Source organism: Micrasema longulum, unplaced genomic scaffold (genome assembly GCF_059751315.1).
Source record: "Micrasema longulum isolate JH-2025_06_02 unplaced genomic scaffold, ASM5975131v1 h1tg000444l, whole genome shotgun sequence".
NCBI lineage: Eukaryota > Metazoa > Arthropoda > Insecta > Trichoptera > Brachycentridae > Micrasema > Micrasema longulum.
In genome coordinates, this window is record NW_028277643.1 from 657,113 (window position 1) to 679,228 (window position 22,116).

A 22,116-nucleotide genomic window follows, 5' to 3' on the forward strand; every position below is an offset into this window, starting at 1 on the left:
AAAAGTATAAAAAAAATGTCAATGCAGCAGAGAAAAAAGAAAGAATAATAGGTATAGCAAGTAATATTTCAAATTTGAAAAGCAATATAAGGAGAAGATTACCAAAAGTATATAGATGTTCAAATATGGGCAGAGTGTTGAATGTTTCACAGCGTGTAAAGTGGCCACTTAACCCAGCCATTGACAAGTCAAAAGCCCTGTAGATGCCTAGACTGATATATTACCTTCTCTTAAATGTTCTTTGTCTCTGTTATAATTTGTTAATATAAACAGCTCCCTAGGGAATTAAATCCATTCCTTGTCTACAAAAATTTGGACAAACTCAAAATATTGTTTATAAATAAAACAAATGTAATATAAATCTGTCATAAACATAATAAAAAGATGTGTCCCACCGAAAAGTCTTTGGACTTAGTGGGTAACAAATTGTTATATGTATTTAAAATTATTAAATAAACACTGCTCGGCAACACTGAAACGGAAACAACGTTGCGGGTTCAATTTGAATTATTATTACTGTAAACTCAGCCAATGATCTCACCCTGTTAAGGGTCGTCAATTTGTAATATACATGAAAGCAAAGTGATCAATACAGACAGGATTATATGCAACATAAAAAAGCTGAAATATGCATGAAAATATACAAGAAAAATGCCAAAAATAAGCATGTGAAATGTGAAAATATGCAACATATAATAGTTAAAAAATTACCGCCATTATTTATTTATTAATAAAAATTTAAACAGTATTTGTTTTTTTAATGTTAACAACATAGAATTAAGAATAATCCAGAAACCGCATACGCGCATCAAACTGAAGGTGACCAAACTACTCGTAAATGAGTAATTTTACGTTTTGATCGTTAGTTCCTTTGAAGCCGAGAGACTATCACTCCCTTTCACTTCTGTTCAATGTACTTCATAGTCCTAACGCTCTTTTATACCTGCGTGAAAAATTTCAACGCTTATCAGTTCATGGTTTACCTCTTCGTTCTCATTCTCAAGGCACTCTCTTAATACCCATACACAATTCCTCTTTCTTCTCTAACTCATATAGTGTCCATGCGGCTCGACTGTGGAATCATCTCCCATCCACCATCAAAAATGTTACTACATTATCTCTGTTTAAATCACGTCTGAAGAAACATCTCCTTTCTCTTCCTTAATATCTCCTCCTTTCCTTTTTCCTCTTTCCTCTTTTTTCCTTTTTCCCATTGAGTAATCGTTTTGATTTAAGGTAATTTATAAACAAATACGTTTAGTTCTATTTTTATACATTTTTAACTTTTTATTATTATTTTTTTTCTATTGAATATGTTCTGGAACTTGAATTATAAAAATAAAACTTTTATTTTATTGGTTGGTTGGAAGAAATTGCCATTTGGCAATAAGCACGCCAATGTACAAATAACATTATGTACAAAAAGTTAAATAAATAAATAAGCCGTCGCTCAGTACGAAACTCCCTATTTAAATTCAACTATGCCGTGTTGTTCCGTTTTAAAGTGAAGAAATGCTGCTGGGATCAAAAAGAAACAGGATGGAATCACATTTCTTGTGCAAGTAGCAAATTCACAAATCACATTACTTAGGAATTGAATTATTTCTCCATCTGTCAAATTGTCAAAGAAAACGATACTGACATTTTGTTAGTATTGCCAGGGAAGTAAATTTTTTTACTCCACTTTGCTCATCTAATGAAAGAACTAACAATAATTGAACCTCTCGAATTAAACAACGCCGTGGTGGTCATTTGACCGACATTATATTTAAAACCTAATGCCATAAAATATTATTTAACATGAAATAAAAATATCTACTTAATGTCAAATAAAATTTGTTTTATTTTTTAAGTTTAAAGTTTAATTACTCTTTTTGAATGACAATTTATTTATCTCCTTTGTTGTGTCAATCAACGTTTTCGCGTGTGTAATAAAATTTGAGAGATATCAACAAATTGCTTGTATTGAATGCAATTATCTTTTGTGTAATGATAATATTGTTCACGATCTGGTGACATCACGAGGCGACTTTACGTATGCGCGTGGCAAAAGTGGGGAAAATTGGGGATCAGGGTGATGAACGTCGCATCGCTTGAGGTATTGTTGAAACATCTACGTAAAAAAAACGTGTTTTTGTGCATCGCTTAAAATACCCAACTCACACGTGCTGGCTAGCTCCCTGCCTCTCCTTAAATTTAAATATTTGGAAACACTGAAGATACTGTAAAATAAAATTAATGATACAACAGCTTAAAAGAGCCCCAACAGTTTTTTCTCGTGAAAACAATATATCCTCGGAAAACATTAATTACCGAAGAATCCCGACACTTACATAGATTAAGTATTAATTGTTTTTTATGTTTTTTGTTTGCCTTGAAAATTAGTAAGATTTCCAAGAAAATACGTTTTTAACTAAAGCGTAAATTTTTTTGACGGTTTTTTCAATTAGCAACTCACTAATGTTATTTCACATATAATTTTGAGCCCATAATTTTATAGTATCCAATTAGCGCAGTTGGCTTAAAGACTTTCTTGCACCATATTTCATTTAAATTCAACCTTAAGGAATAATTAAAAGTGACTTAAAGTTTTACCTGTTCCGTAGGGTGGCAAGAATTGGCATTTTTAATAAAGGTTAATAACTAACTGCCAGGAGCCTTGTATTGGACTTTTTCCATTTTGTTTCCAATTAAAATGAAATTCTTATTAATTAAATTACAACTGAAAAGATACTTATTATTTTATGACATATTTTAAAGAAAATCATCTGGATTACTTTGCTTTCTCGTGAATGTTTTATTGAGGAATCTGAAATTCAACTCATGATAAGATTAATCAGTGTTAAGGTCATAAAAATACATGCAAGTATCATGATACTTAACTGACATAAACCGATTGTCATCTAATAAAAGCGCCGTGGACTCGTGTGTGAGGGTCGAACCTCGCCCAACCACACATATTTTCTATTTTTTGAAAGGTTGTTTTTCATTTATTTATTTATTTATTCATATTTTTCTCTTTTAAACTATAATTAAATAGCGGACCCGACAACGTTCTCCTGCCCAAACATTGGCTTGCCTGCCATTAGCTGGTTCTGCAAACGTTTATTCGATATTCAATTTTTGGATAAATTATATACTATGTGACATTTGACATTGAGTTTGACATTTCAATATTTTCGTTTGGTCATTGTGTGATTTGCTGTTGCCCAAAGCAAAACCAAAAAAAGTGTGCAATACCTCATTACCCTGCGCCGATTGGCTAAGGCCCGGTTGTATGATCGTTAGTAATAGTAAAAAATCTGTAGTAATAGTCCAAAATAGATAAACAATTGTTGTTTCATCTATAGTAACTAAAGGTGGATAGTAAAACTCTTTAAACGTTAGTTAAAAATTCAGCCCGCCAAAGTTGGCGACTAAAACGTTAATATTAGAATAATGAAGATGGTATCATTTTTTGACGTTTACCGGTTATCTTTATTTACTCACGTCTCTCAGTATTGTTTTATTTCCGAATACGGAATGGACTATGCTTATCAATACTTAAGCAATCTAAATCGGAGAATTCATTCGACGATGACTTTTTTTTACTTAATCGTCAAAAAAACGAAAATATTTTGAAAACGATTTGACAGTATTTTTCCGCCAAACCTCGGCCGTTTAATTGCGAGGCAGTCAAATTTTTTTTATTTTAAAAAATCAAAGTTCATTAATTAAATAACTCTTATTAAATCTCCTATAACTTATCTACTCTGTTGTGACAGACAATCAATGTTTCCACGAGTACAATAAAATTTTAGAGAAATTAAAAATAGTTTTTTTTAATTCTTTATAATCTAACATTTACTAACACAAATGTTTTTTTACTATATTTTTCGCGATCTGACATAACGCGGCGACTTCGCGCATGCGTGGTGCGAAAGTAGGGCGAAGTGAGGGGTTTTTTGGACACAGTCGGATGTATTTAAATATGATTTTACGCTCCTTCTGGACTATTCTTGCTTCTATGATTATATTATGCCTACATTATAATATTTCAGAACTTGTTAGATTACCGTATTTTTGTTGTCTTTTAATTTTTCTTATCGTTCTTGCTTTCAAATAGGATATTAAAATATTATTATGGTTTTTTGTTTTTTATTATATGAAATTGTCAAACTTTATTATTATTTTAAGATTCTGCCGACCGATGTTATTATTTGATTGCGTTTCAATATGTGTTGTCACGTGGTTTAAATTGTTCGCCTTTTTGACGTTTGCAAAGTCACATTCCACAGTTTAACAATGTGTAAAAATGAATAAAACATAATATTCAATTATTGATACTTGGAATATAAAGAAAACAGTGGTTATATTTTACTCAAGTAAAAACGCGGGTGAAACAACGCATTGATAGAACGGTAGTTAAACCGAATTCGTTAATAAATTAAACATTAGTAAAACTCAACTTCCGTTTTAGAAGTACTTCTTTGTGATTAAATTCCAGAACTAAAAATTGACAATATTAAAAAAATATTTAATTTAAGTAGATACTTGTTTATGGCTGAATTCCAAAGTATAAAATAAACATTTTTTCAAATATGACATTCTTTTTGCAAACGTCAAACTCCGGTCGTCTCACCAATAAAGGGGTGTACTTATGTAGGAATACGATTTTAAAATTTGTTTAATTTAATATATTTTAGTTTTACCAAAAATCCAATAAAAGGAAATAAATGGGTAGAAATTCCAAGGAATTTAAGGAAAGAATCTAATTGTGATCCACAAAAACCAAATGCTGTTTGAAAACATTCAAAAACAAACTTCTTTATACACAAACAAAACAACATCTTTCCATTTTTTTGCAAATGCATTCTCCTCGAATGCAACTCTGGTAGATGTATAAAACATTCATGCTCCTAACTTCTTTTTTACATATTCGATTGAAGATTTTAATACATACGAACACGCACAGCTCAAAAATATATATTTCTCTGAAAACCGCACGTAAATTGGTTAAGCCGTTTAGGAGGATTACGGTGACATCACATATACAGTAGCATTATATATTTAAAGATACGCCCAGCGGGCATTTTTAAGAATATATTTAAACACGGAAAAATATTATAAAGGAAAGTAGAAAGACACAATGGTATATAGTGGACTTTGTGGGAGTGGAAGGGGGAGAGAGGTGTTTATAATTTATTTATTTATTTATACTTTTACAATGTGTGTATTCTTTATTTTATACAGAATAATGTTCCCTCACTGGAGTGTCCCGTGCCAAGGGAAACATTTTACAATTAGTGAAACATGCTTTAAATTTGTTATATAACAAAGTTAACATAATAATAAAATAAAAACATAATTAATCTAATTAACCTAATTATCATTAATATCAGAAACAATATAAACTAAAATAATCATATAAAAACCTAACCAATTTATATAGACCTGTAGACCAAACTTCATAAACAGTACACAATCCATTTCACAATAGCAATTTTACATTGTGAGTACTTACTAACTGTCCTTATGGATAATGGAAGTATATTGTACATTTTAACCCAGTAGTAGGCCAATCCTCTTTGACCGTAGGTTTTATTATTTTTTTATTGTTTTTGCAGCATCAATGTGGAGTATCTAGAAAATATTGTATTTGTGAAAGGAGTTATGGAAGGTAGAGAATAAGTTTGTGTGCGTACAGTAACAGAGCTTTTACATAAAGTTGTTTTACATATGTTACATTAAGATTTACGAATGAATGTGATTCATTGATAGTTTGAAAGAATACAACTTGTTATCAAAGAAATCAACACTGGTATGTTTGTTGACATACCTATACAGACTTTCCTGGGTCTACCGGTTTCAAACAGTACCAGTCTCTCCGTCAGGACACCAATTAAACCAACTGGCGAAGAGACGGGTACGTCTCGAAACCGGTAGACATAAAAAAGTCGGTAAGGGGGTATATATAAATATTTAATAATATTTAGTTAAATGTTTGACCACAAAGTTAATGCTTCAAATATTAATAAAAAATATGTTTTTTATTCGCTTGTGTTTTTCTGTGTTTCAGCTATGTCCGGAATTCTGTTCCCCGGCAGAGAAGAGGCATCGTTTTCCAACTTCCGCTTGTGGGAATCTACCGGAAGCGTCATTGTGTATAGCTACTCCGCTTACATCTGCGCCTCCTACCAACTGTACATTTCGATTCTTCTTCTTCTTCTCGGCTTTATTGGCTACATAGTCGTGGAAGTCTTCGAGTGCAGAGCCAAGAGAGGGCTACCCATTGACAGAGGATTCAAACTTGTCAGCTCTACTGAACCTGACGACAGGAGATCGAAAGAACTCACGAATGCAATTTGACCTACATATATCATAAACGACTAAACTATACATAAACACACTTGACACACAGATGACAACATTTGTTATGTCTTCCTTTATCATGCAATGACCATACCTTTTGTAAATGTAAATAGATTCTAAGATTAACAAATTACAACTAGGACGGAGAACATTTTAGAGTAGGGAATATGAAAGTCTAGGCATTTACAGAGCTTATAACCTGTCATTTTTTAACCCTTACGATTACATTTATTTTACGAAAATAATATCTGCATATTTTATTCATATTCTGTTGTTCAAAATAATATTTTTTTCATCTTTCTTTTGTTTAGTTTTGTCTGATAGTTTATTGGTTACTTTACACAGTCACACTGTTTAACATTAACCATTCTGCCTATGTTAGGCCACATTTCTACAACTGTTCCAAAAAGTCAACTGACCGAAGAGACAATCCTTATCTAGGCAAAACGAAAAAGAATATATTTTATACGTTTTTTATAGTTAATAAGGCTTATAAGATCTCGAACATTGACCTTTCATTGGCTGGTTTCAGTGGCCACTTTATACACCGTGTAACATTCACCATTTAGCCTATGTTTAAACATCCTTGTTTCTTCAATTCTTCCGTCTGTTGATTTTAGTGATGGTAAAGAGCTAAAAATTTTATTGTGGTGAAGATATTCATCTGATCAAATTATTTCACATACCTACTAGGCAACGCCTGAATACAATTCCAATTTTTAAACTTCTTGGACCAATTGGTTCTATTACAATATTTTAAGTCTGTTCAAATATTTGTAGACAAAAGATTTTACTTCTCGAAAATGTTCTCCATCCCTGCTGTTGTAATTTGTGGATCATGATGGCTTTATAGGGGGTGAAATCCAGTCTTTTGTCTGCAAACATTTTGACAAACCCAAAATATTGTAATAAAACCGACTGGTCCAAGAAAAAGTTTCAATATTGGAAAATTGTTTTCAGGCGTTGTCTAGTAGGTATGTGAAAAATTCGATCAGATGAATCTCTTCACAACAATAAAGGTTTCAGCTCTTTAACTTCACTAAAATCAACAGATGGAAGAATTGTGGATTTTCGAAAATGGACAAAGTGGTAAATGTCACGCAATGTGTAAAGTTGCCACTCTTAATAAACCCAATGACAGGTCATAAGACCATAAGACAATTCTTTTTTTTTATTTTTAGTTGAGACACCTTGCGATATTTTAGTACAACTACACTATCGGATGGAATCGCTTAGCAATATTGCTCCTTCTCCAACTTACAAACTACATCACAAATTGGTTTGAATAACGTTTCATAGATGGTAGAAATGTTTCATAGATGGCAGTAATGTTTCATAGATGGCAGTAATGTTTTGTAGATGTCAGAAATGTTTCATAGATAGCAGTAATGTTTCATAGATAGTAGTAATGTTTCATAGATGGCAGTAATGTTTCGTAGATGGCAGAAATGTTTCATAGATGGCAGTAATGTTTCATAGATGGCAGTAATGTACATTTATTATTAAAACAATGTAGCATTATTGAATGTGAATAACACAAAAAAGCTTTAAACATTCCTCGCTAGATGGCACGCAGGATAATAATAAATATAATATCATCATCATCCCCTTTCCGCAACTAATGGTGCATAGGACACTGCATTGGCTCACCAAACGCAGCGTATCTTGATCATTTTTTTGTTTTATGAAGGAAAAATGATCAGCCTTATGCTTCAGGTACAAGTCCAGACTATGAAATATTCTGGTGTGAAAACAGCTATAATATATATTTGCGTAGATTTTGTTATTCTTTGTGATTCCTGTTTTTGTTGTAAATATGCTTATTATGAATTTTACTTGTCTTAGGCCGACGTAATCATATTTTTGCTAGTGGCCCTAAAAAGTAAAAAAGATTAAGGATAGATTTTGAGACTTGTTTCTGATTGTTTTGTTCAAAATTAGTGTTTTTCGGCGCGGCTTTGCTAGTATGATATTTGGAAAAATTACGAAGGATTTTTGTCAGCAAAGGCTCATAAACTAAAGAGCCACTTGAATCTTTGGGTTCGAACGAACAGGACAGGCATATAATATAGTAATAGAACTAAACTATGTTTAAGAACAACTCCCACAAAGAATTTTCTGGAGAGTGATATTTTTTTCGGAATGAAAAGTAGCCTGTGATTTCTCAGTCTTCTTTTGCTTCTCAGCTCTTTAACTATCCCTTTGTAAAAAAACACGTTAATGGGAGGCTCCGTTGCGAAATTGCGGAAACAAAGAAACAGACAAACACATTTTCGCATTTATAATAATATTATTAGCATGGATTTTAGAACAGTACATTTCGTCGGTATTTTGATAAAACCTATAAATGCGTTACTGTTTATTGTGCGAAAAATCCTTTTGAACTTTTTACTCTTAAAAGACTATTGTAAATAATATATCTGCAATCGATGATGTAACATCCTGTTACCATAGGCAAAATATGGAATATTCTAAAGTTCAGACATTTGAAAAAAAATAACATAGAGGCATACTGTCCAATGATTCCTTTTTTAACAATTTATAAAAATGAACATATAATTTAGCCCTTTTATAAAACAATATATTAAGAATCATAAAAAAGCCGCTCATTTTACATGCGTGCGTCTCCCATCACTGTCAATAACCGACTGAATATGTTTCACGTAAACGCTGGCCACAGAACAGCGTCTTTGTCTTCCTTGTCATGAGGTGTATCTTCGTGCTATCTCTCTTCTACAGATTTTTGCTGTATTGGCACAGCAAGGATAAATATTTGTTGTATAAAAATACAGCATAGTAATACAAATTTTACTTTCCAAATCCGGTGTGAAAATATCTATTGGAAGATTCCAAAAAATACAACTTCATCATTTTAAAAAATAGGAGAGATTGTATCAAGTCTTGTATCGTATGTCGACTAGAGTGATATCACAGCTATATGATTTTCATTATATAGTTTATTAATTATAAGATTTTTTCCGGTCTTCCTTAGTCATATTTTAGACATAATACATACTCAGGAAACCATTTAAGTTCCTGTAAATTGTTTTAATAGTTAAGATTTTGAAAAAATAAATATCTTGTAAATGGATTTAATGGTTTCGACCAGAAGAAATTTAAAAAAAACTATCATTGGATTTATATACAAACTAACTTTAAAACTCAACACTTAAAGATTTAGAAGATTTTATCAATTGATAATAATATCGTACACATAACTTTATTTTCAATTTATTTTCTAAAATTATGCCATCTAGAGGGTTTCATCAGCGTAACGAAGATTTTATTTATTACATTCAAATAATGCACAAATTCACAGTAATAATAAAAGAAAGTAAAATAACATGTTCCCCATCAAACCGAAATTTATTTAAATATTAGCACCCTTTTTGTTAATTCATAATGGGGTAAGATTCATTTCTAATATTTTATACTGTTTTATAATATCTGTACATTCCAGATTCGATTCCTGGCATAGTGCAAGTAAAACATTAGTTTTTCTACCCTGCAATATTGTACTATTCCTGGAATAACACCTGAAACGTATGACTGATCACCTTACCTTCCATGTAACAAAAATGATCCAGATACGCTGCTTTTGGATGGGTGGGAAAAATAAAAGTTGAATTTTTATTTGTTTTTTAATTACAATGACATTTATTTAATTGCATTTTCAGAGTTGTGATTTTTTTTGGATATACAACATATTATTTTTTAACGTGTGCATCAGATTTGAGTAAGTTTTATGTGTTTTTGTTAATATTTTCATTTGACATTTTATTGATACACTGTCTATTACATTTTTTTTTATAAATCATAAAATAAAAAAGAAATTCCTTTGAAGTATATAGATAGGTATGAAACTTTTGTTTTAATTTTTAAAAATTGAATTATTTTCTAAAGTTTAAATAAATAACAGGTTATAGGGTCTTTTCACGATTTAATATTATAATTATCTTTTCATAAACGTAAAATTAAGGTGGTTACGGTAGTATTATTTTTTTTCGCGACGTCAAATATTTTTTGTACAGTAGTTTAAAATAAGCATATTTTGAGTTACCCGAAGACAAAGCGTTTCGCTCCCTTTGGGACAAACGGCAAGTATTACGTTACCGCGCCTTACTTATACGCAATGTAACAATAAGAGCGCACTCGGCGAGCGTTACGTGTGAAGTTAAAGTGACGCGACGCCAACTGCTCGTTTTCAAACACGAAAATTTTGAATGAATTTTTTAATATGTATTAATATGAAATGTAAACATATGTATGTTAGTTAGTTATATAGATAAACTAGATTAATAAAAATCCGCCATAAGTATTTAATATATTTCCAACTTAATTTCCATTTGTGAAAACACCCTATTGTACCTTACTTATGATGCACAGTAGATTTATTTGTCTGGTTTAATTAAATGTTTAATAATGAAATTCAAAACAAAAAATATTTCTTTATATGGAAACATTTTTTTATAATTATATTTTTGTGATGAATGTAAAATAGGGATGTAAAAGCATAGTTAAATGTTCATTAAATTAAAAATTATTAAAAATTCAAATGTGTTTTTTAATTGGTATTTTGGGTTTTCAAAATTATATGTATTTTCCTATTTTTTCAAGTGTTTTAATTGTAATTCTTTCAACTATGTAGTATTATAATACATATTAATATGCATGATGTATAAAGAAATCTTATTTGCAATAATGTTATGTATAGGCATAATACTAGAATCATTAATTTATGTACCTACAAATTCACCAATGAACATTTTTAATTAGGAATTGCCAAACATTTGCCAAAATATCAATTTATTTGTATCCAAAAGTAATTTCAATATATATAATTTTTTAACAGCCGAAAATACTTAATTTTTTCATTTTTGTACAATAAAATTTTGATCACAAATAGTTTTCATTGGTCAATATTTAATAATATCAATAATTTATTTTTGTAGATTCGAGAAAACGTTATTTCCTAAAAAGATTTCTCTCAGAAAAAAATCACATATTTTATATTCGAAAAGATATTGAATGAAAGATACGGCTTATAAAATAATTCAACAATTCTATGTTTTAATTCAGAGACATCTAATTCATAACAAGCCTATTATGACTAAATAAATCTGCATGTTTTCAAATGACAAATAAATAAATACGGCAAAATATTTATTTGGTAAAATAAATCAATAAAATTGCGCTATATTTCAATGATTTTAAATAAATAAATTAATTTCATTTAAATAAATAAAATAAAATTGTGCGTTTTAGGCCGCTGCAAATAAAAAGGAAATTCTTTTTAGGATCATTTAAATAATTAATTTTCTATAAACCAGTTTTATTCATATCTACTTTTATTATGTACAGGGTGATTATAATATACTAATCGTATACAGTTTACGCATCCTACTGAAGATTTCATCTGCCAACGAATGACTACACATAAAATATACAGTGTTACCTTTTTACAATAATTGTGTATCGAGGGGTCAGAATCAGATTTTTCGAAAAGAAAATTTGTATTATACAAATGAGAAATAAAATTCGATAAAAAATTTGACAGTTGTGTATTTTTCCTGAGACATTACTAAGAATATTGACATTTAATAAAATAGACATGTCACAAGGGCATAATAGATGACATTTTAATTTGTGGGCAATTGCCTTTCTTGTATTCTTTATTTCTTACTTCCTCTATTCTCCATTGAATTTTAGTCGTGATCGGAAATGACGCTACGAAGAATAACGCCACCCTGTGGGATGAGAAAATGCTTAATTTACACTGTAACTGTGTTACACAGTACACATTTACTGTTTTATTTGTAAACACAATCCAATTTATGGAACAAGTAGATAATCTGTTATATTTCAAGTAGATTTTTAAAGTTTTGACAGCTACCAGATAGTATCGTATACATGGTAGCAAATCACAAAGAAATTAATATGAACTCAGAAAATGTATACTCGTACAATTTTTCTCGGGTGGATATTTGCATTATTGTGATTTGTTCGAATTTCTCATTTTATTCAACTTTTTAAGGGCAACGTAATATTTCATATGTACTTGTATTGACGGTGGAAAGAAAAACGTTCCTAAGTGACATGTAGCAGCTTCTAATAAAAGCCAATTGAAGATTTTTTTGTTTATTTAAATTATTAAAAATAATGACACATTTTGGCGTGATTCAAACATAATTTAAATAAACAATTACCACATGATATATTTTATAAATTAAAAAAAAAACTTTCATTGACTTTCATTTTGTAAAGTTGGCTACCACCGAGATTTCATATATGCAGCTAGTAAAGGAAAAACGTGTACATTGATTTAACGTCAGTGACTAATACCATAAACATTTGGCATAACACTATTTAGAAATGATACATTCACATTTTTCTTGCCCTTATCTCTATGATTTTACTCAAATTTTGTTCAAAATTTTACACAAACGTCATTCTGGTTCTAAGCCCTCGGTATGGAAAATGCTATGGCGGATTTTTACCAAATTTTAATGAACGCAAAAGAGACTAAAGGCTGAAAAATCGTATTAAAAATACTAGTATAGAAATCAAAACTAATGGATTTGGTAAGCTATTTGAAAGTCACAAACATATAATAGAATAATGAATTGTGCAATTATCATCTGAAATTGGGAATTCTATGAAGGTGTGATCATAAAATGCATAAAAGGTAGCATTTGATAAATAATTAATCAAAAAGGGCTCAAAATATGTGATAGGCGACATGTAAAGATTCATTTGAATATAAAGCATATTTGAACTGCTTGCCTATTGACCTACTATTTTTTCTATTTTTTCATTAGACGTTCAGAGCGTTAAATGTTATGCAAATCTTTGATTCAATTTTGTTCACCATCATATTTTAAAAAATCAATTGTTTTTTTTCAATTAAATTTAGAGGCTGTTTTTTACTGAACGTTTTTTTTTAATGGCCTAATTTGTTTAAAAATACATTTATACATTAAGAATATATTTTTGAATAATTTGTGTATTTAAAAAAAAATGTTTACCGACCCAAAAATCAAATTAAATCAAATTTTATATAATACTTAATTTGGTGAAGAGTATTGTTGGATAGACAGCGGAATTTACAAAAATTGACAATTGAGTCGTTTACTTCGAAACCCGTCTGGATTTTCAGCAATTCTCAGAAATCACAAAAAAAATCTACAATTTATAGTGAAGTTTGAAACAAATTACCGTGACAAATTACAAAGTATTGTTTTTTGTCCGTTAAATTACATTCAAAGATATTTTTTTCATTTTAAATTTCTCTATAAGGGTTTGGAATTAATACGACACAATTATTATTTTTCGTAAATTTGGAATTTAAAAAACGCCCTCAAAATATGAAAGTGAAAACTTTTAAAGCCTTGTAAAATAGATAGTATTATTTTGCTCATGAAAAAAACAGTACGGTTTTTATTACAATATAATTAATTTACTAAATTTTCTGATAAAAAGTTGTTTTGAATTACGTGCTTTAGACCAACTTACTGCTTTACGCCATAGTAAAACAAAAAATGTACATTTTATATGGGACAAACATTTAAAATCTTACGGTTTCTATTGAATATTTTATTTGCACTTCATCATTAGGCAATAATTTATTTTACTAAACTCTTGTGTCAAATATCACAATAACCGTCCAAGTAATTATGTACACAATTAAATATAATAGTGTTTCCATTTCCTTGTCGTCGCTTGGCAACTGTAAAAAGGGGTGGAATATTATTATTAACACTGTCGGAACACTTTGCACTTAAACCATCCCCTTGGACATCATTCGAACAGTATTCTTCAATGCTTGTCTTTTATTACAGAACCATATTCTTATCACTTCTCGTTCATACCCTAATTGATGTGCCAGCCCTGTTATCTCCGTCCCTGGAAATAAATAATAATTAATTATAAAAATGCAATGGAGCGTTCAATTTTTAAGCAAGGTTCACACGAGGGCAATACAAAAAACAAGACAGTATTGTCCTCTCCCAGACCCACGAACAGCCTTTACAATACATACAACAACAAGAAAGTTCAGTGCTTCGGGAAAATGTATACAAAAATGTTTTCTTGAGCGCGGTAAAAAATAGAGCATTAAATTATACGGCGAAATTTCGGCGTAATTTACTTGAAAATGTATGAAAAAAAAGATTTTAATAAAAACTAACTACTTCAAACGATGTAGCTTGTTTTTAAAAATGAAAGTGTGATGTGATCAATTTCTGGTTTTGAGGAAACCAATTCACCAATCAGCAAAACTCACCGAAGAGAATTAGTGACTCACTGAAGAGAATCATACGTGGAGTAATTACAAAGCTTCAAAATATATAATAATTCGATACGCATTTAAAAACTTTTTAAAACTCTCTGAGTTTCGTTAACGGAGGACCTCTCGCTCTCGCTTTAAGTGACAGCTAAATGTATTTTCATGTTTTTAGTAATTAGATTTTAAATATTATCCCATTTGACTTGAATATAATAATTGAAACGATTGACTTTGATTTTTTTATTTTTCCGATTTAAAATTTCTCAATTTTGCACGCGTAATTACTATACGACACCGTAACGAGATGATATATATTTTTGGCACAGTAAGAAAATAGTTATTCAACTACTGTATCATTATGGCAACCGATGGTTTGAGTATAATAGCGATTTAAATATATTATGATATATGGGTCTTCCTTATTTGTTAATATTTTAACGCTAAACATTTTATTTTTAAGAAGCACATAAATTACAAATCAACTCGAATAAATCTACCCAATGAGGACTTTTTCAGTGGTTATTACATTTTTTTTGTTCATAGACTATAAAACTTAAGATTTTTTTTTGTTTTAATTTTTGTTTATTGTATTACCAGCGTTATGATTTTTTAAAATTTTCAATATTTTTAATAACTACGCGTGTGACGTCTCAAATTCTCGTCCCACTTCTTCTCAACGAGTTCTGCTGATTGATAAGTTGACATACCATAAACCGAAAAGGTATCACAACCCTCTTATCATTGGTTAATTCTGAAAAAATAGTTATATTGCTCAAAATAGTGTATATATATATCAAAATAATAAAGAATTAAAGCATTCTAATTATTTCTTTCATAAATTTTCAAGAAACTTCGTGCTACAATTTATTGCTTTAATTTTTACTGCGCGTAGATTAAATTTTTGTGTACCATATTTTGTAGTGCTGACTTTCTTCATTATTTCAGTTGACTTCAACAAAAATATTGTTGTGGGATGGTATAGGGATGAGAAAATTATGTCAAATGTTAAAAAATACAATTTTATTTGCTTTTGACTTTATTTCGCTATGGATATCGAAATTGAATGCAGAACTATGAAAATATTAGGATTTCATACCAATATTTCATACTAATATTTCATACAACCTATGGGTTGTTTACATTTAAAGAAGATGGATCAAATGTTTTAAAATAGCCATTAAGGTTTAAATTTTATTTTATATCAAAGTCGGCATCATCAATCCCATGTTTAATCTCAAAACCAGCAACATCCGATGCGGCAAATCAGAATGGTGCATTTTCCAATATTGCCAGAAGTCGGCATTTGACAGTGAGTTTAATTTTCCATTTAAACTGAATTTCTTTTTTTTTTTTTTTAATTGGGGACAATCCTTACAGATACAATAAATGACAGATTAAATCAAAACAGGAAAGATTTTTTATGACTCTCTTCAAAACTAGTAAAATCCACTTCATCTTATCAAACCTGGTTAAGTCCTTAATAAATCTTTATTTTAAATAAATTAATCTAATTGCAATAATTTGTTACAGAATATCGTTTTTTGTGTAGTCATTTAGACCGAATTGAACCATTTTTGATATATGGCGACACAAGTGTAAATTAATTAAATGACCGAAAATAATTGTTCGTAACCACTTGGCGACCTTTTCGTGTCTACCATTTTCAAGAAGTATACGTATCTTCGTCAGAACACTAACATAACCTACACATAATGTGTACCTTCAACAAGGTAGTTTTTTTCATATTTTTTTATTTGATACAAAATTTGGTGGAAATACTTTGCTTTTGTTATATGCAAGGTTTTAATCAAATACATTTATACTTTAACTTTTTCCACCGAAAATAACAATAATAAAAATAAAAGCAGAATCAGAAATATTTTTATGCAACTACTAAGGTGAAGGTGTGTAATGAGTTTTGCATATAAGTATAATTAGTGTCCTGACAAAGAGACGGGTGCATCTCGAAACCGATAGACCAGTAAAAGTCAGTAAGTGATGATATAAAACTATTTACTAACATTAAATTTATTGAAATGCTTGACGACAAAGTTAAATATTAAAATATCATATTTTTCACTTTGTCCCTTACAGCATTTCAATATTTTTGCCAACAATATGAATTTGTAAGGGATGGGTTTTTAGAATGTGTATTCGGAAGTAATGTTCTGAAGTTATATAATATGTTTACAAATATATACGTAAATCACAATACTTCAAATTACTTTAGATAGTAAACTCTCCTATAGTGAGACACTTTAAAAATATTGTAAACAAATCTATCAAACTTCTTGGTTTTATCAATAGAATGACAACAGACTTCGAAAATATTAATAACTGTTTATCGCTTACTAGTTCAACCCTATCTAGTATACGATTCTAAAATTTTGTCTTTATTCCATTAGACCACTAAAAAAATAATTAATATATGTGTGCATAGGACTCTTATAGACCATTTCGAGTCATATTGTTTTTTTTAAATGTTTAAAAGATTTTTACAACTGTAATGGTCTTGACAAAAATACTATCTCACCTGATGGATGTGTGTTCCTCTCAAAGTGAGCATTGAGTAACTCCAGCGCCTGCGGTGTGAAGGAAGTTCTCCTTTTTCTCTTTTTACTCGGCTCCATCCCGATGAAGTCAGTCAGGTGTCCCTGGCCTGATGCGTACCTGCACGCACGGACAACCTCACTTTACATGAGTGGTCAAAAGTTATACATTATCAGGAGGAATCACAAATACAATTCGATGTGAAAATGCTTGGTCGAAAGTGTGCTCTGAAACCGCGTTGTAGTCTCGTGTATGGATCGCAAAATCACAAATTAAAGAGCGGTCTGTGAATCAATCTCATAATCGAGCACCGTTTTCTTAGATTGGTTGAAAATAGCCTCAAAATTTAAAATGTTTAACAAAAAACTAATTTGTTCTAAGAAGAAATGGCTAAAACAAAATTAATTCTGCTGGGGATTTTATTGAAATTGACAAATATTTTCATTGGAAATCGAGAACCTCTATGAGAGAAAATATGGAATTTTAGGCGTTTACGTGACTGGTGACCAGCCAAGTGATCGTCTTACACATTCACCATTCTGCCCTCATATAAGTAGACGTATTACACAATTTTATTACATTTAAGAAATAAAAAACATAAGACCGTTATTTTTATGTGGGAGAGATTCTAATGAATTATTTCGGTTATGCCTGAAAACCTTTTACTTTTTTTTGTTGTTTAGTTAAAATCAAGACATTTTTTATTTCAACTGAGGTGAATTGTTAATTATTTTGTTACAAACTTTAATAAAAGTTTTTTTAACCACGTTTATGCCTGATTTGTCAACTTGGAGTTTTTTACGTTGTTGTTTCTTGCTGTTTTGTTACCAAGCATTTTTGCATCAAATATCAAACACACAAAACAGTTATTTCTGGTTTAGAATTAAGTTTCACTTTTTGGGGAAGGTGGTGTGTACCTTAGTTCGGCAGGCCTTAAGATCTTTCTGAGTACTTCAGAAATTATGCCATAAATTAGGAAGAAAATAATTTTGATCATCCAATAAAGCAAGGAGTTGTATTTACTGCCAATAAGTGTTTTTTTTAATTTTTGGTACAAACAGAGCATTATTTCACATTGCAAAGCAATTTTATATAATTTTAGGCAGAATTTCCACTGCACTCACCTTTCTTCAGCTTCCCTCATCCATCTCTCTAAGACAGGTTTGATTTTCTGTGCACTTTTTGGCGTGATATCCAATTTTTCAAATCTGAATGTACAGAAAATTTTAATTAGAAATAATACAAAATAAACAAACAAAAATAAGCGAAAGTCAACCAGAATCTATGGCAAATAATACAAAATAAATCAACAAATGCAAGACTATAAAGCTTGAAGATTAATAAAAAATAAGGCAATAAGTTAACGTTAAGAAATTTCGATGTATCAGTAAATCAAATTCAATGTTGATAAAAAAAACTGTTCGAAATATAGATAAAATTTTATTAAAATAAATAAAATCATAGAACAAGAGAAAAAAATGGTTTGTCATTTGTACAAAAGTACATAGCTGGAAGAAGAAAGTAAAAATTCATTTAATTCAAATACTTGTAACTGTTTCAAAATAAGTGTGAAGAGTACAGTTACGTGAATTTTTTTAGTGGTCTAATAAAATAGTAAATATCAACGTTGGTAAGCAAAAAGTTCTTATGCAACATGTAGCAATTTTACGGAAGAGCCAAAAAAGTTTTTTTTTTAGTAATAAAAAACCTTATATTTTGAATTTTTATTTAAACTGTTTTGGAATAACGTCAAAACAATGCACATATGCGATTTTTTTATTGATTGCAAAAATGTCTTAATCTGGCTCTTTTGTAAAGTTGCTACATGTCACATGGAAACTTTTTCCTTTCTAACGTCGATATGTCATTCCATAATGCGCCTAGAATTATTTGTTGATATAATATTTAATAGTAGTGTTAGATTGCGTTTATATAATAAAGTATAGCATAAGTACATAAGAATATGGTTATTTAATAAATAAACTAAAAATTGTAGCGAGATAATTTCAAAAATATAAAACTTAGTGAAACATAGAAACAAATAAATAAAATAATAATTCAAAAACGTCTAAAGCTCAGGACATTGACATGGGATGCCTTAGAATAACTTATGCTCAAGATATTTATGTTCAAATTAATAGTTTCATATATCGCATGCCAATGCCCTGGCTTTCGACCAACATAGGAGTTAAGGTGTTAAAAAGACAGTCAAAATTGCTTCAGAAAAGAGGGTCAACAGTAAAACCAAAAACAAATAAATAACTATATTTGATAACTACATGCAATCTGAAACACAAAGTAACTGCAACTATTATTATACAAAAATAAATGCAACTTAGGAAGGAAAGAAAGTTTGTTATTTTGCCGTGAATTGTATTCAAGGGTCTATTTTAACAATGCAAAGTAAGTAATTTCTAAGCACGTACATGTTTGGCTGCTGAGATGAAAGCTGCGCAGCAAACATCTGCGAAGCCAGGGCACTGGGGACGAAGGATAAAATAATCAGTTTAGAGCCAAAATCCAGCTTTCTCGTCTACTATATCCCTTTTCACGTCATCACAATGCTCAACGTCAAGTGTACATATTTGAAGATCATACTTTTGTATTGAAATAAACCTTTTTACTATCAGTTTTCAAAATATATATAAGGAAACCGCAGTAAAAATAAATGAACATTAAAACATACTGAATAAAAAAAAATTATGCTTGTACATAAAAGTAGCATTTTTCGACTTAAATTTTTTTAAATTTCCCGCTTTTTAAAACTTATTTCCGAATCAAACTATAATTAATGAACAATATTTTGAGTTTGTCCAAATTTTTGTAGACAAGAACTGGATTCAACTCCCTGGGGAGCTGTTTATATTAACATATTACAACAGAGATGAAGAACATTTAAGATAAGGTAATATAGAAGTCTAGGCATCTACAGGGCTTATGGCCTGTCAATGGCTGGTTTAAGTGGCCACTTTACACACTGTGTAACATTCACCATTCTACTTATATTTGAACTTCTATATTCCTTCAATTCTTTCATCTGTTGACGTTTGTGAAGTTGAAGAGCTGAAACCTTTATTTATGCGGGTGAGATTCATCCAATTCAATTATTTCGGACAGGTCATAAGCCCTGTAAATGCCTAGACTTCTACATTACCTTCTCTTAAATGTTCTTCATGGACCACGAAGAAGTATAGAAATTGAAAAAATAATATTTTCAGGCGTTGCCTAGTATGTAGGTGAAATAATTCAATTGGATGAATCTCACCCGCATAAATAAAGGTTTCAGCTCTTTAACTTCACAAACATCAACAAATGAAAGAATTGAAGGAATATAGATGTTCAAATATAGGTAGAATGGTAAATGTTACACAGTGTGTAAAGTGGCCACTTAAACCAGCCATTGACAGGTCATAAGCCCTGTAGATGCCTAGACTTCTTTATTATCTTCTCTTAAATGTTCTACATCTCTGTTAAAATATGTTATTATAATTAATGAGATAAACACCAGCTGCATCGAAAAGCGGTTAAGTTGGTATCGAATTTAACAGTTTTTTTTGTTTAAATAAGCAAAATCGTCTGCTTTGGGTACCATTTTTTTAATGCATTCTAAAAACATCATTTTGTCGGCCTCGTGGTGTAACGGTCAGCGCATTTGCCTACCCTACAAGAGGGCTCGGGTTCGATTCCCGACATGGTTCATATGAAATATTATTTGAAAAGGTGTTTTTACACTCGAATATTTCATAGTCCCTGGACTGGTACCTGAAGCGTAAGACTGATCACTTTACCTTCATGTAGCAAAAATGATCAAGATACGCTGCGATAGGTGTACCAATGCAGTGCCCTATGCACCATGAAGTACGGATAGGGAATGATGATGAAAAACATCATATCGTCGATTGGCGTGCAATACCGCTAATCTACTAAATCAACCTTTTCCAATAGATAGAAAAAGTTGATCTTAAAATCAAATCTAACCCCATAGAATTTTATTGGTCCAGAAACCGCGTACGCACATCAAACTGAAGACGACAAAACTATTCATAAATGAGTGGTTTTTCGTTTTGACCATTGGCTCTGTAGACGTCGCTTAGCACGCAACTGCCGATTTAAATTTAATTACGCCGTGTTGTCATTTTTAAGTCTAAAAATACTGCTAGGAAAGGGAAACGGGGTGGGATCACTTTTTGTGTGTAAGTAGCGAATTCAAGAATAATATTTTTTAAGAATTCAATTATTTTACGGTCTGTCAGATTGTTAAATAAAACAAGGTGGAAATTTTGTTGGTATTACCAGGACAGTCGAATATTTTACACAGATTTATTTTAATAAGCCTTAGTATAATATTAAACTGTATTAATTTAAATTTGTTACTAAATGATTATTTCATGTTTTTTTTTATAGTCCAGTCAGTAAAATATTTTTTGCTGTAAAACATAACATGAAACGAACTTTTATTTTTACTATGATAATATGTTGTTCGCGGTTTGGCAACATTACGTTGCCACGTTCACGCATGCGCGCAGGTGGGATGTCATGCAGGGGGGGGGAATTCGCAATTTTTGGACACAGTGCGATGTATGCAAACTTGATTCTACGCGCTTTCTGGTATATTAGAATTCTATGTCTAACACATTATTCACTCCGTCTTTAGAAAGCTCGCCTCTATTAGTTCCTTGCATATCGTATGATTTAGGAGCATCCAATAAGAGTTATAGATTTCCCAATTCGTTTTTTTTTTTAATTTACTGTAGAATTGCGGTAATGCACACCGACCGACAATATATAAATGCAACTGGCTCTATTGTTAGCACTGAATTTTAATAAAATCTGTAAAACGTTTTTTTCTTCTGATCAACAAAATCTATTAAAAAACGTTTTTTCATTCAGTGATATCAACGATGTTTTGAATAAAACTATTTTGCTTAATT

General features: G+C 30.4%; 2 protein-coding genes across 3 annotated transcripts in view; one reads left to right on the forward strand and one right to left on the reverse strand.

The window, feature by feature from the left end:
* Positions 1–6,593, forward strand: part of LOC148281518 (UNC93-like protein) — a 226,336-nt gene extending 219,743 nt beyond the window's left edge. For both annotated transcript variants that reach the window (XM_088226600.1, XM_088226599.1), the window contains exon 10: positions 6,059–6,593. In XM_088226600.1, coding sequence (XP_088082726.1) covers positions 6,059–6,348 — 290 coding nt within the window. In that variant the 3' untranslated portion in view covers positions 6,349–6,593. The remainder of the gene's footprint in view (positions 1–6,058) is intronic.
* Positions 6,594–13,154: 6,561 nt separating this feature from the next.
* Positions 13,155–22,116, reverse strand: part of LOC148281520 (uncharacterized) — a 256,896-nt gene continuing 247,934 nt past the window's right edge. The window contains exons 10-13 of the mRNA XM_088226604.1: positions 19,612–19,665; positions 18,310–18,393; positions 17,169–17,305; positions 13,155–14,253 (exon numbers count right to left, since the gene is read on the reverse strand). Of these exons, the coding sequence (XP_088082730.1) occupies positions 14,129–14,253; positions 17,169–17,305; positions 18,310–18,393; positions 19,612–19,665 (400 nt within the window). The 3' untranslated portion in view covers positions 13,155–14,128. The remainder of the gene's footprint in view (positions 14,254–17,168; positions 17,306–18,309; positions 18,394–19,611; positions 19,666–22,116) is intronic.